Below are 14,833 nucleotides of genomic sequence, written 5' to 3' on the forward strand. Positions count from 1 at the left end.
TTTCTATTTGCTTGCTCCAGAACTTGGTCTGTTTCTGATGATTGAGGCATCATACACCTCGATTTCTTCTGAATCCAATATTGCCATTTATTTTTAGTTTAAGCATAGAAAAGCAAGAGCTCTAGCAGGCCTGCCACAAACGAAAACAAACCTTTTCTTGACACCTAATTGAAAAATTCTGTGCTTCTTCTCTTCTAGTCTCGTGCCATCCACCATTTCATTTCAAAATGTTTGTCACCGTCTGGAAAAAAAACCGGAAAAGCCAGGAGGAGCTGGAAACGATTCTTGAAAGAAGGAGATGAAATAATGACGTGGGGTTGAGGAATGGAAAGAAGACGAGAATTGAGTGATGAATGTAGTTCCTTGTGTTTTGATAGAATTCAAAGATAATTCTATACTTTATATCTTTCAATAACAATATCAGTCAGAAACCTACAATTCGTTTTATTTCTCTTGAAAATTCCTCGTCTGTCTTCTTCTTCTGATTTCCTTTTCACTCCCCCTTAGTCTACTGTAGTTAATTTTCTACTTTTCATTGTTCTCATTTTGCACTTTTTTACATCTTTTCTTCTTCTTCTTTTTTTCGACTCATTTCTATTGTCTTCTTCCCTCAACCTAATTATTCTAGACGCATATTCCAACCAAAGCTCTCTTACTCCACATATGCGAACTGCTTACCTTCTTTTCGTTGGAGCCCTTCTAGGCGTCTCATACGCCAAACATCATCATGCTGCTCGAGGTATAGATTAATCTTCAATCTACACGAAAAATATCTTACTTTCAGCTCCAATCATAAATCTACAAGGAGCCGAAGAGCTGGTTGCTGTGGTGCGCGAGGACGAGAATATCATCTCGACAGTGCCAGATTTTGCGATTCTCTCGGAAACCGGTGAGCCTGGTAGAGGGGGATAACAGCAGATTGTCTTCTTGGGAGATTATAGACTGATTCACCTTTATTTATTCCTTCTAGAATCTAAGAACACAACACACAAATTATTGTCCTGTGACAGCAATCAGAAGAGAGACTATAATTTGAATTTGATTGAGTCCACCTCGTGATTTTTCAAAAGAAAAATAACGAAACTAATTAGTGGGAGGACTAGAAAATTCTAGAAGGAATTCATCAACTTCCTTTCTCTCTCAAATAATCATGCTCATTACTATTCATGACATTTACATTTTCTATCCTTCCCTCACCTCATTTGCACAAAAATCTCATCGGAAAGGCAAATGCCTGCCCCCTTCTCATTAATTGTTTCGTTTTCTTCTTCTTCTTTTCTTCTCTTCTTCGCTTCTTTTTCATCGTCGTCGCTTGGCTCCAAATACGCACGGGATTAGGAGCCACACCAACAACGTTGGTGGTGAGGAATAAGAATAAGAAGAAGCAGAAGACGTTGATGTAGAACATGTAGGGATTGAAAAATAAAAGAAATGGAATAGTGAGGGATTAAATGTGACATGACATGACAGACATGATGATTCGAGGGAACATGAATTGAGGGAAAAAAGCAATTGGAATTTTTTTGTTCGGAAAACAACAATAACTGCAACTCTTGGGGATTTCAGGACCAGTCTGCAACTACATTCTCACTTCGCAAAACAATGAAAACGTTCCATTCGATATCCAAGTCGTTGATAAGTACACCGGAGCTGCTGTTCTTAGAGTCAAGGTGAGTCACCAGCTGACTCATCTGCATAGGAGGAACACTTAATTTTCAGGATGCCGCTGTTCTTGATTGCAAGAAGCCAGAATACAATCTCCAAGTTCAAGCAGTCAAGTGCGACAACGACAATGTGAAATCCGAGGGAGTCTCACTCAAGATCCGTGTTAAGGACACCAACAACCACGCTCCGGAAATCGAGAATCCATGGTACACATTCCATGTGGAAGAGGGAAAAGTCATTGATGAAGTCGGTGTGCTCAAAGCATCTGACAAGGACTGTGGACATCCTAACGGTGAAATCTGTGAGTATGAGATCACCAACGGACTTAAGGAACTTCCATTTGCGATCAACAACCAAGGAGTTCTCCGTACCACTCAGCCACTCAACTTCACTCAATCCAAGTCATACATCCTCACCGTGGTTGCTATCGATTGTGCCATGCGCAAGAGCAAGAGTTCACTCGTCACAGTTCATGTTGATGAGAAATGTGTCCAAGGAATCACCGCAATGAACGAGAGAGTGAACTATGCTGCTGGAACCGGATCCAAGCTTCTGCTCCCAGATGTCGCTCTTGAATTCTGTGAGAAGAAATCTGTCTGCGAACCAAAGAGTATTCAATCCATCATTGAGCTCCGTGCTGGACACGTCACTCAAGGATGCGCCAGGGATACTGTCTACGACAATCAGACCATCCAATCTTGCGGTCTTTCCACTGCCACCGTCAAGCTTCTCAACGAGGAAGCCCTCACCAGTTCCGCTGAAAATCACATTTTGGCAGACCAAGGAATCGAGTTTGATGGAGCCAGAGGATTAACCGTCGATGATAATGTTCATCAGGGACTTATTTCGGATCACTTCACTTTGAGCTTCTCAATGAAACATGCCGCTGGAACCAAGGATGAGCAGAGCAATAAGCAGAACATTCTCTGTGAAAGTGATGATTTCAGTGAGTTAACCACTTTCAGACAGAACAAATACCAATCATCTTCTAATTTCAGACATGAATCGCCACCATTTCTCTGTCTACATACGTCACTGCAAATTGGAGGTTGTTCTTCGTCGTGAATCAGGAGCCACTGCTGATTTCCGTGCTGCTGAATGGCGTTGGTCAATGCCAGAGGTGTGCGATAACGAGTGGCATTCGTACTCTCTTCTTTTCAATGGAATTGATGATGTTAATGTTATTGTTGATGGAAAGAGCTTCAAGGCCGACGAGCGTAATCCTGAGATCCTTGACGACTGGCCGCTCCACAAGACCAAGGCATCCAAGACGAAGCTTGTCGTCGGAGCATGCTGGCACGGACGTCAACAGAAACTCGCTCAATTCTTCCGCGGACAACTTTCAGCCATCTATCTTCTCTCCGGAGCTGTTGAGAGCGAGAGAGCCATCAAGTGTGCTCACACCTGTCCAGAACAACTTCAATTCACAGGAGTTGATGAACTTCTTGATGGACAGAGTGCCACGTTCTCTCCAGATTTGACAACTCTCACCTTGAAGGCTGAGACTTCAAAGCAAATGGGACAGATGCTCAAGAGAATTGCTTATGTGAACACCCAAGAGAAGCCAACTCCAGGACATCGTGCCTTTCACGTTGAGACTGAAGTCACATGCAAGCAGGATGACAAGAAGGTCAAGCTTCCACAAACCAAAGGATACGTTTTCGTTCAACAAGCCGCCGAACCAACTCTTTCGATCTCAGCTTCATCCCAATTGAAGAGCACCCAACACATGGTGAAGGTCGGACAAGCCATGGTTCCAGATCTCACAATCACCATCAGCCAGAACAATATTGATGGAGAGTTGGAAGACGTAACTCAATCCCACAAGATCGACTACTGTAAGATGCACCTTCAACCTGCTCGTGACATGGATGTCGAGTATTTCTCGTCTCCAGCCTCACTCATCGCCGCCTTGAACATCGAGTTCGAGCATGACAAAGATGTAAGTAAGAAGTCTGAAACTTCAGAAAAATATTTTATATTTTCCAGGGAATTCTTCTCCGCGGTGAGGAAAGTGCTCAAGGATACAAGGAAGTTCTCTCAAAGGTTCACTACTTCAACACTCGACCAGAATCGTACGCCAAGAGAACGTACACTGTCCAGTGTGCCATGCTCAAGGGACGAGTTCTCAGCAATCAGCTGTTTGTCACGGTTAGTTAAAGTCATGTGATACTGACTATGAGAAAAAGTTTTGTGAGAGTGCGAAAGATCGGTTTCTGCTCTGTTAGTTAAAGGCTACAAACTGCACCTCGCACGTCTAAATAACTCAAGGAATCATCAATCTTTCACATTCCACAGTCATTACTCATTCATTCATCCATTCTTCTTCTTCTTTTTTCTCCCTCCTTCTCGAGACTCTTCTCCTCTGAAATCCATTTATGTCGTTGCTCTTCTGAGCAGCGACTATAATGACTAGGCTCGTCTGTTTTCATCGCCTCGAAATGGGTTTTCGGGTGTGAGAGGAGAAGACATCTTCTATTCAGAATCGCCCTCATTTGAGCTCCCAAAACCGCACTCGATACGTCTTTTCACTGAAACCCGAATCAATATACTCAGTTTTTACTAGAATCAGGACGTCTTCTAAATATCACTACTCTAGGAATCGTTGGTGCCTGGCACTATGACATAATCTTCTGGAAAACTGATAAGAAATTAGCTCTAATCTTTTGCCAAGAGATCTGGATAATCCTTTCATATTTTTCTTATTGATAAAATCATCTTATGGATAAAATCACAAGACCTTACCGGAACTCGCGCATTTTTCATAGAGAGAAAGAGTGTGGCATTGCTTGCTCTCTCTCTCTCTCACATACATCTCACACAACCATAATTGCTCTACTTTTCTCAGTCCCAGGAGTGCGATGATACATTCGACATGTTGAGAGAAGAAGAAGGAGAAGACTTGTTTCTTCTCGCAACTTCTTCTGTCAGACTAGTCGAAAGACTTTAGAAGTTCAATTGTTGGATTTTTCTGTAGTTTGAGCTGTATTCGAATAGTTTTGGTCCAAGTTGTTTGGATTTCTATTAGATTCAGATGCTCATTTTTTGAAATTAATTGCAATATCTGTGCCACGGCCAGCCACGGCCTTTTAGTGATAGATAGGAGCTAGCGGCCTTAGTGGTTTCTGGGCCGCTGAGCGTTTTTTATGGACTGATTAGGTCACGGCAACACACCCACGGTCTAAGTCACAGCCAGCCGCGGCCGTGATTTTGCACAGCCTCGTTGCCAAATAAATTTCAGTCCTCAACGTCTATACAAGCATCAAAAAGAAAATTTAATTTTCTTAGCCACTTTCCCATACAAAATCTATCTTAAGATTCTTTAGAATTATCCGAGATTGGACTTATTCTTTTTTCCCACACCTAGGATTTCTTAGAATCCAATCATTTTACTCTCCACTGATTCATCCTCTTGCACTTGTCTTTCAACGCTTTTTTCTCCTTTCTTCAGATTCAACACATCTCATTAATTTTTCATATCCATCTTTTTCTTCTTTCATCGTCATCTAGATTCGCTCGTCTCAGATTCAAAGAGCGGCGCACGAATTTCAGATTGATAGAAAATAGAATATCCTCGCATCGTTAATTGGCATAATTATGATTCCTCCCCTACTCATACACACCCACTCATACGCTTCCTCTTTTTTTATTCTCGTGTTTACATCAAATATGAGCACAGGAAGAAGAGAGGAAGCGAAAAGACTATGGTACTTGTTTTGATTGAGATATTTGAATTTTCCAGATGACCATCGAGGAAGTTACCACTACAACAACCACCACCACGGAAGCTCCAATTCAAGCAGTTGATCCGATTCAGTTCAATTTCAATTCTGGAGAAACTGCTCTTGACAGCTTGGAGCTTATCGAGCGTCACTTTGAGCCGGCTTTTGATCAACTTGGAAGCTCAAGACTTCAGGTTAGTTTAAAGAGTGATGTCTGAATCCAGAATCCATTGAGAACAATATAGTGGGAGAGAGAGAGGAAATGAATAGAAAGTTATGAGCAAAAAAGGAGAAAAAAAAATGAAAAGAGAGCCAATGAGCTCTCGGCTTCCCTTTTTGTCATTTTTCATATTGCCTGCTCATTCGTTTCCCTCTTTTTTTTTGCCTGTCACCAGTGCAGTTATCCTTTCTATTGGTCGTTTCTTTTCAGCTCCCTTTTCACATGTTATTCCTGACTTCTCCGCTTTTGTTTCCTTTGAATTTTTGAATAATTGTTCCACGAACAACTTCCTCGTTTTTCCGCTCCCAAATATCGCGGTGAGGTTATTTCCTATCTCTCAAAAACATGTGAAGTGAGGCAAAAGAGAGCATACGCACAAAGTCGACGTTGCCCGTCAGATGAAAGCAGTAGAAACACAGAAATTCAATTAAAACCCCCGGCACAACGACGCCGCGTCTCTTCTCAAACCATCTGTCATCGTGTGAGGAGCTCTTCTCTTTCATTCGGATGTGCCTGAGGCAAAAACCAGTCAAAATGAGAAGCTCACGTCTTCGGAAGAAGACTTCTCGAAGAGTTCTCGGACTTTTTAATTTTCTCGCTTTTCCAGCTGGTCTAATTCATGTGGGCCAGGATCGTTAATTATTTTCTTCTTTCTTTTTTTGCTAATACTCCTATGCATTCTGGAGTATTTTTAAGAATAAGAAAATGCTGATGTCTTAAGAAGAAAGATACTGAAAACACATTTTCATAAAAGCGAGAGCCTTGAATCACAGGGATATTTCTTTTGTTTGATTCCTCTTCTTCAGTAGGATCTACAACTTTCTTCGGCTTCGGATTTTCAGAAAAAAACTACCGCATTTTCTCTAATGGAAGCCAATCCAAACGGTCAACTTTGAGCTCAATTATCTCGATTCCTGTCAAAGGTATCAAAAATTGGTCAACTAAAATATTATCTATCATAAAATCACCAATATTTTATCAGTTGACAAATTTTTAATATCCTTTACATGAATCGAGATAACTGAGCTCAAAGTTGACGGTTTTGGTGGGCTTTTATTATAGGAGATACGGGAAATGAAATGGCTCCGTTTTTGAAAATTTTAATCATACCCTTCGTTTATTATACGAAAAATTTTTTTTTTACTTTTTCAATTCCGGATTTCAACCTTTCCATTAATCCACGTCTTCTCCTTTTTCTCCTTCTTTTGCCGAAATGAAATTCCATGGAATTTTTCCATCAACTCGATAAAAAGTGATGACGGCTGCTCGAGAGGAGATGTCCATCTTTCTACTATGAATTATAAATGCGACTTCTTCAGTCTTCTATTTTTTTCACTCGTTTTCGATTCCTTCGAAATAGAACCCCCAGGCGATTTTTTCTTCTTTTTCTTCTTCCTATCGTATCTCTAGAAAAAAACAACATTTCTTCGGTTCATTGAGCCCGGCTCCATTTAATTTCTCCATTTTAAAATTGTTTTTTTTTTCTAATTTCGCACTTTATCTACTCTGAGAATCTGTTTTGCTCACCTGACGTCATCCTTTGGCATCTGCTCCTCTTGACAACTTTTTAATTTTTTTCAAAGCTTCTCTCACTACACCTGGCGTGCTCTCACTCTCAGTTTTATTTTTCTTCTTTTTCATATCGTCATCCAGAATCACGTGGTTCAAAGTTTTGAGCTTCTTCTCATGTGCTCAATTTCCATCTCTTTTTTTTATTGCTCATTTCGAATAAATAAAAAGAGCAGATGGAAAAGGGTCAAGTTTAGTGAAGAAGTTCGAAACTAAAACTCTTTTGACAAGTTGCAACTCTCCAGGGAGATTGAATATTCTTTTGAATTCAGATGGTGTATCGGGGGTGGATTGATATAAAGGAATTATTTGCAAAAGCAGCGTTTGTGCCAATGATTCGTATCTGAAATTGTAGTAATTTTGCTAGAATTCCATATTAAACCAAAAGACAACCAAGCTTCTGATGGTTTTTTTCATTTGCGTCACCAGTCTTCCAAAGTCACTGGTCTCCAGATCCATCAGAATTTCTGATCGATGTCTTCATTAACCTTTCGTAGTCCTCTCCCTACAAGTACATTCCCTTTCTATTCACTCTCCAATGTGACAAACTCTCTCGTCGAGGTGTTTTTCTAGAGCTCCAACAATATGAAAAACACGCATTCTCCTTCTTCTTCTTTCTTTTTCTTCTGGAGGAATCTGTGTTCTTCTGAATACACACGAAGACGCAGAGACACCTCTCGAACTCTTTCAACTCCAAAAAAGACGAGAAACGGGCAAAGAGTCTTCCATATACACAGAAAGAGTCTCTGGCACCAAATCTATAAAACTGGAGGAAGAGGGCGCAAGGGGCAAAAGAAGAAGAAGAAGAAGGAAAAGGAAGGGCGCGAGAAAAAGAAAGCAGCGCCACTTTCTCCTCTTCTTCCTGTGCCTTCCATCCCTGGAGCGACAAGCTGCTTCCAGAAAGAAGCCTCTCTACTCGTCACCATCCACCTTTCTTCAGAATACCCTCTTTCAGAGCAGAATTCTGAAGCCAATACTTATATTCCAGAATGTTCGTGGTAAGTGTTCTCAAGTGTGCCCACTTGAAAACTGTTCTCTCTGGGACCAGTAGTTCAGAAATTACTCCTCTTCGGTTACTGTAACTTAACAGGAAACATACTCCCAGAGTACTCCACTATTCATTCAAAACCAAAAAATTCGTCAAGAAGAGTCACAGAAAAGGAAGAAAATAATTGTAAATGTATGTCATATTCCTCTTCCCCGAGACCAGCTGACTGGACTGACCACACACAAGTTTAGTTTTCATTATTTCTTCTTTCCCTTATTCAGAAGAAAAGACTGCGTGGCTCCTTCTCTCTGAAATATGATCTTATCGCACAAATTGGGCCAGCTCATTCTCGTTTCGCCATGGCGCCCTTCCCTTACGCATCAGATTTCTGCCGTCGGAGCACAGCAGCAGCAGTACCTTTCCAGCCTATTTCTGTTTTTAGTTCATCTGAGAAAAGCGATCGTTGAATAAAAATTTAAACGTTCCATCCATCAACACCTCGTTTTTTTTATATTTCGGACGCCAGGAAATTAGTTTGCGCGGTTTCCTGTTTTTCTCGCTCCTTTTTTTCGTCTGAAGTGTGTGTCTACACATCTTAAAATGGCCCCTCGGGCAGGGTTTCTGAAACTTTGTCACGACGAATCTATCATTCTCAGTAACCGAGTCCTGTCTCATCGTTCACTCGGGGCAGATGTTTATTTGAAGACTGGGGTGGTGGCCAACGAGACACCACCACTTTTTGATATTCTGATTTTCGTAACGACGGTGTTAGTGAAGCTGAAGAAGGCGAGAAGAAGAAAAAAACTAACAACAAAAACATCTTCTCGTTTTTTCTTCTCACACTCTCGGCTACAACGAAAGGAGCATCTCCTCAGTCGGTCGTCCATCCGAATCTGATTTAATCAAACCATTCTCCTCCACCTCTTCTCCTATTTCGCTTCAATTCCTCTTTCGTCCACTTTTTTCTTCCTACTGCACGTCTTCTAGAAATGGCCTTTTGGCATTCTATGTATTCACTAGATGAGGCTAAAATCAAGGTGTGATAATTTGATTTATGGATTCTGGTTTATTCAATATTCTATTTCTTATCAATTTGCTATTTTTCAGAACATTCTGGAAATGGATCTTCCACGTCCAAAGGCGCTGCTCTCCCACCACGGATACGATGTCGGACAAGGAGCGATCGCTGGTAAGACTTTATCAATAGATGATGTGGCTCATTAATAATTTTGAATTCCTTCAGGTGGCGCCGTCGCCGTCGTCGTCGTTGTTTGTGTCGGTTTCCTTCTGGTGCTCCTCGTCATCGGTGTGCTCAAAATGCGCGATACACCGATGCCACGACGACGAAGACAGAAGAGACAGGTGAGAATCAGATTCAGAGATCATCATAAATTTGCATCTGTAACCAACCAGAAATCACACTTTCGTTCTGAGAAAATAACTGATTAGTCATTCCAAAGGAGGGAAAACTAGCAGCTATAGACTTTTTGATCAGTTTGGTCAGCAAGACCATTCCCTAATCGCTAATCGAGTCGGGTGGCATTCTAGCCAAGGCAGAAATATAAACGAATGCACTTTGACTGCTTGCGACGACAAGAAGGAAATCAAATCTAAACTGGATTTCGTGTATTTCAGAGCGACGGAGGAATGCATTGGGATGATAGTGGCATGAACATCACTGTCAATCCATTGGACGACGTTGAGAAGAACGGCGGAGCTATTGATGAGTTCAGTGATGAGGAAGAGGAAGAAGAAACCGATGGAGAGAGGTAAATAATTATTTTTCAGTCGTTTTGTTGTCTTTGTATCCAAAAGAAAAGAAATTATTATTTATTTTTGAGGTTTTAGTAACAGCCGTGTCCTGGTCATATCCTGTTCAAACGGCAAATAATTCAGAGGGTACAAAAATTTTTGGGTCTTTGGGGTACGAAGCAATTAAGGGGTACAAAATCCTTAATACAGAAGATACAAATACCTGAATTTTTTTAAATTTTTTACCCCCGAATTCTGGTTTTTGTAACTCTAAATAACTTTGTACCGCCATGTACCCCCGAATGGTTGTACCTTCTGAGTTATTTGTCTGTTCAAACACCTTATCCCTTTTTGATTTTTTAACCGGAAGTATAAATGGCTGACCCAGAGAAGTTGGTCTGAAAAACCAACGTCTGGAATAGGAAAACACATTATAAATCACGTTTTCTGGAAAATTCTAGAATGTCTTAAAAACCAATCAATTTTCAGCGAGTGCTCATACCGCGAGGAGGACGAGGACGTTTCCGAGGATGAGGAGGACCAAACCGAAGTTCTTCCGCATATGGATGCCAATCAACGCGTCGTTGGAGGTCTCGAGTGGGACGATGAAGACGCCATTTCGACAAATGCTCGCTCGTATCGTGTCTAACTCGTGTTCATTCCCCCTTTAAGTTATGATCATCCATCTCTGACATGTTCCTCCTTTACCTAGCCATTCCACTCTCTCCCTGTCTGTTTTCACCGATCTCTCCCACCCTTCCACATGACTCTTTGATCTAAACCCGTACCATCTGGTATCCAGTTTCTAACTGAAAAAAGTATTCTGTATATTTTTGAGTCATAATTTTTTTTCTCCTCGCTCTTCCCAAACCCCCTGTTGATTACAACACATATACACAATTTTTGAAGAAAAAAGTTTACTCTCCAAGAAACAAAAAAAATTAATAACATTCATTTTGGAAACCTAAATTTTGAAAAAAAAAATAAAAGAAAAACTCCACATCCCCCAAAATTCGGTCCTCTGAATTTTGTCTTCTTCAATTCTCTATCCTTCTCCTTTCCCTTCTCCCCGTTCCTCTCTCTAGTCTGTTCCTTTTTTACAGTTTCCTTTTTCTCAATAAAAACGTCCGTCCAAAAAAAAAGAACGCCCTAATCCACGTGTCTTTGCGCACCGTGAAATATCACGAAACCAGATTCACCAATATTCTCAAAAAAAAACTCAAAATCCAGATCACTAGTACATGTTTTATTCAGTAGTTCAGTAGTTTTCACTACTAATCACAAAAAAAAACAATCAAGTTCTCATTTTTCCTATTTGCTCGTCGTATTTCCAACTACAGTCAATTTTTCCTTGATGAACGGAATATCCATGTTTCCGGTAGCAGTGAGAATCATTGGAATCGAAACAGCAATCACGATGACAATGAAGAAACAGACGAGAGCCAACATGAGCGTATCACAACAATTTGGTCTTTGATGAGCACCTTTGCCTTCGCCATCGCCGCTGGCTTCCTGAGAAAAGGGAATTATTTTCGATTCTAGAAAAGAAACTACAGACCTCATGATCGTCTCTCGATTGCTTTCTCTTTTTCCGATGTCCCATTGCTCAAATCGATTGAGAAAACTAATCAAAATAAATCCTCAATGCCTCAAGAATCTTGGAAATTCGATTGTTAATTCTAGCATGTAAAAAAACGTGAAAGCTGAGTTATCTTCTTTCTAATAGATTTTGTTGAGCTAGAAAACGATTATCTTCCTTATTAATAAAACGCTAGAGGCGTCTGTCCGTCTTCGTGTCCGTCTGTGGACTTTTGAAAAATTGAAAAATATATTTACATGACCCTTTTATCTAGAAAAAGTGAGAAACGAAGCGACGAACATTTGAAAAAAGTAGATTGAATCGCGCCGAAGGCGCACCAGCTTGCTGGTCTTAAATAAAAAACCCGTCTTTCTAAATACCTAGTTTTTGAGTCATGTTCCTTCAATGATTGTGCGCGCGTTCACAGCTTCGGGAGAAGCCATCGAGGAGGGGAAGTACACCTTATCTTCCGCCACCTTCTTCCTTTAAATACCCCACGTACCCCCATTTTCGACATTAAAAAAAACATTTTTTCAAAATAATCCTAACTAGGTCAGTTCCGGTCCGTTTTCGCTGATTTTTTTTCTATCGATAGAAAATCTCTGTGGCTATCCGGTTGCCAAAAATCGTCGGAAGTTGAACCGGCTGAACCAAGATATGCTTAAAAACGTGCGAGTGGATCCGGTTCTTTTTCCACGTTTTCCTTTTTTTTTTTCTGCCGAACTAGGGCCTAAATAAAAAATCCGGTTTTTCCATAAAAAAAAAGAAGGTCCCTAATTTCATTGTTTGTCTTTAGATTTTTTCCAAGTACGCTGGTTCTTGAGATATAGGTCATAAACCACAAAAAACTTTGGAAAAATTGGCTAAAATTTTTGTCAAAAGTAAATTATCGTGAAAAATCACTCAAAAATTTTGCCTCTAATGAATCCCTGTCCGGTCTGTTCGACCTGAGCGAGCGACCTGAGCGAAGGCCTGTTCGACCTGAGCGAAGGCCCTGTCCGGTCTGTTCGACCTGAGCGAAGGCCCTGTCCGGTCTGTTCGACCTGAGCGAGTGAAAGGAGAACAGACTGAACCCTGGATCAACTGATTCCACTGAGCCAAGGCCGAAGGCCCTGCATCTGATTCCACTAGGCACAGCCGCGCCTAGCGGATATCTCAAAAACTACGCTAGATAGTAAAATTTTTTACTAGAAAAATAAAGCTCTGCTTCTGTTTGATGCTTGTTTGTACTTTGAAACTTTCAGAATTGCCTGAAAAATTTGGACCACTTTTTCAAGCACCTGAAAATCGTGTTTCAAAATTGATTTTTTTTTAAACTTTCGGCTTTACAGCCCATTATCATGAACTGGAAAAAATTAAGTATGCATTCAACTGATACAGTAACCCTGCAATTCTGCAGTGAGGCCAATGTTGACAGAACTTTTTTGGTGATCCCTGTGGTCCTGGTTATGTTAGGAACCTGTTTCTCACGGTGTGGGAGTGGAAATTATTGTAATTTACCGGTTAAAACACAATTTATTAACGTTTCTATAAAACTTGAGAATGTCATGTTCTACGAAAATTGAAAAATGGGCTACAATTGAAAAATAATGGAAGTACATAGAAATAGAGTATCATCAGTCTAGAAATTGCACTAAAATGTATAAGTAGAAATCACAGTAATTATTAGAAAAATATAGATATGAAATGGACTATCACAGAAAACAGTTACAACTTCAATTCGATAGTAGATGTGGTTTTGTCGCTTTCCTGAAAATGAAAAAAAAGTTTTCGAATTCCCAGTCACATGTTTCTCACCTTCTCCTTCTCTATTTCTGTTAATTTCTCCTTTTCATCCTCTCCACCCTCTATTTTCTCCTTTTTCTTCTTATTTTTCTTTTTCTCACTCTCTTCTTCTAAAATCCACTGAGTGAATTGGTGAATGTAAGCTACAAGAATATCTCTCCTATGATCCACTTTCTGCATGTAGACTGCTTGTTCGTTCAGTTGATCCTGATAGAATTGAGCAAGAGCCAGCTCATTGCAGGATCGTAGTAATCGGATGGTGAAGTCTGTATTCTCACACCATTGACGTAGTCTGGGCTCAGTACGCACTGCGAATTCTTCGACGATATCCTTCTCAGCTTCAAACTTGTGACGCCATCCACTAAGATCTTTTCTGTAGTCTATTTCTTTCTTCTCAATCTGCTTCCAAACAGCTTCGGTTAGAATCTGAAATTTTTAGATTTTAATTATGAATGTTTTAACTGCAATTTATGAATAGAAAAAAAAACTCACACTTGCACAATATTGATCATCCAGTGGTGGTGGAGCTCCACCAAAGTTCATTTCCTGAGCCAAATAATTTTTAGCTGAAAATTCTGCAAATATAATTTGAAAAATTATGTTATTTTTCAAAACAAATAAAAATAAAACAATTGAAAAGGAAACAACCAAAAACAGCAATAATAGAAATAGGAAGAAAAGAGAAGGAGAAAAAAACGAACGAGGACACAAAAACTAGCGAAGAAGCGGAGGAGCGAAGGCGCCCTCCTCTCTCCACCGGCCTGCAATGGAGATGTGGGACGAGGGAAAGAAGGAATAAAGAGTGTAGGAAAAGAAGAGAGTATAGAGAAAGGAGATGAAGAGGTGACTCGAAGTCCACATGAGTTTTGAGGCATAGAAAAGTAAATTAATGGCAGCTCATTTATCGAGTATATCGAGTTGTACATGTATGAAGAATTTCGTTTTCAAAAAAAAAAGGGAAACACATCGGAGCACATACAGTAAGATTCGGATGACATAGAAAATGGCAAGATTGCTCTGGTGGGGTTTCTTCTTCAAGATTGCGGGCCGAGCTGGTTGGTAAGATCCTTATATAGGAAACTTTTCAAAAATAGAGACCATAAAACGAAGGTCATCACTGACAAGTTTGAGCTAATTTATCTGGGTTCTTATACTGTCTGAACAAAATCCTGGGAAGGCAAAGAAATTGCACTGGAGGTGGAGCAAGAACGTCTTCAAACTGCTATTATGCAAAATCGCGTTGCTGTGGAAACCTACAGGAGAACCAATCATATTTTGCAATATTGGAGTGAAAAGCTCTTGCGTTGTCAGTTGGCGAAACTGGTGAAAATTAATCAAGACCTACGCGAGGTGCAAACTTTGATTGAAAGGAAGCAAAAAATCATTGAAAGACGTACAGAAATTATGCAAGAGCAGGTAATCAGCATATGTTCTTTTATCTATTTACTTTTTCAATTTTCAGAGAGGAATATTTCCACTCCGTAGCATCACCAACAGAGAAGAGTTCAACAAGAATAAATCCGGATGAAAAGGTTAGCTAGTTTTATAATATC

At 40.2% G+C, this 14,833-nt stretch overlaps 3 protein-coding genes across 3 annotated transcripts; 1 reads left to right on the plus strand and 2 right to left on the minus strand.

Annotated features, from left to right (window-relative positions):
- Positions 1 to 663: 663 nt before the first annotated feature.
- Positions 664 to 10,565, plus strand: Cbr-casy-1 (the record flags this gene model as incomplete). Its single annotated transcript, XM_002630793.1, has 11 exons — positions 664 to 739; positions 785 to 889; positions 1,567 to 1,670; positions 1,720 to 2,611; positions 2,664 to 3,607; positions 3,655 to 3,816; positions 5,408 to 5,581; positions 9,272 to 9,353; positions 9,408 to 9,526; positions 9,800 to 9,933; positions 10,406 to 10,565. 11 exons carry the CDS (start codon positions 664 to 666, stop codon positions 10,563 to 10,565), a joined length of 2,952 nt encoding a protein of 983 aa, XP_002630839.1.
- Positions 10,566 to 11,227: 662 nt separating this feature from the next.
- Positions 11,228 to 11,519, minus strand: CBG02546 (the record flags this gene model as incomplete). The annotated part of the gene is made up of 2 exons (XM_002630792.1): positions 11,228 to 11,428; positions 11,475 to 11,519. The coding sequence occupies 2 exons, from the start codon at positions 11,517 to 11,519 to the stop codon at positions 11,228 to 11,230; spliced, it is 246 nt and encodes an 81-aa protein (XP_002630838.1).
- A 1,691-nt stretch (positions 11,520 to 13,210) lies between these two features.
- On the minus strand, positions 13,211 to 13,823 carry CBG02545 (the record flags this gene model as incomplete). The annotated part of the gene is made up of 3 exons (XM_045242522.1): positions 13,211 to 13,244; positions 13,402 to 13,706; positions 13,773 to 13,823. The coding sequence occupies 3 exons, from the start codon at positions 13,821 to 13,823 to the stop codon at positions 13,211 to 13,213; spliced, it is 390 nt and encodes a 129-aa protein (XP_045092270.1).
- Positions 13,824 to 14,833: the final 1,010 nt, after the last annotated feature.

Source organism: Caenorhabditis briggsae, assembly GCF_000004555.2.
Source record: "Caenorhabditis briggsae complete genome, chrII, whole genome shotgun sequence".
NCBI classification, from domain to species: domain Eukaryota; kingdom Metazoa; phylum Nematoda; class Chromadorea; order Rhabditida; family Rhabditidae; genus Caenorhabditis; species Caenorhabditis briggsae.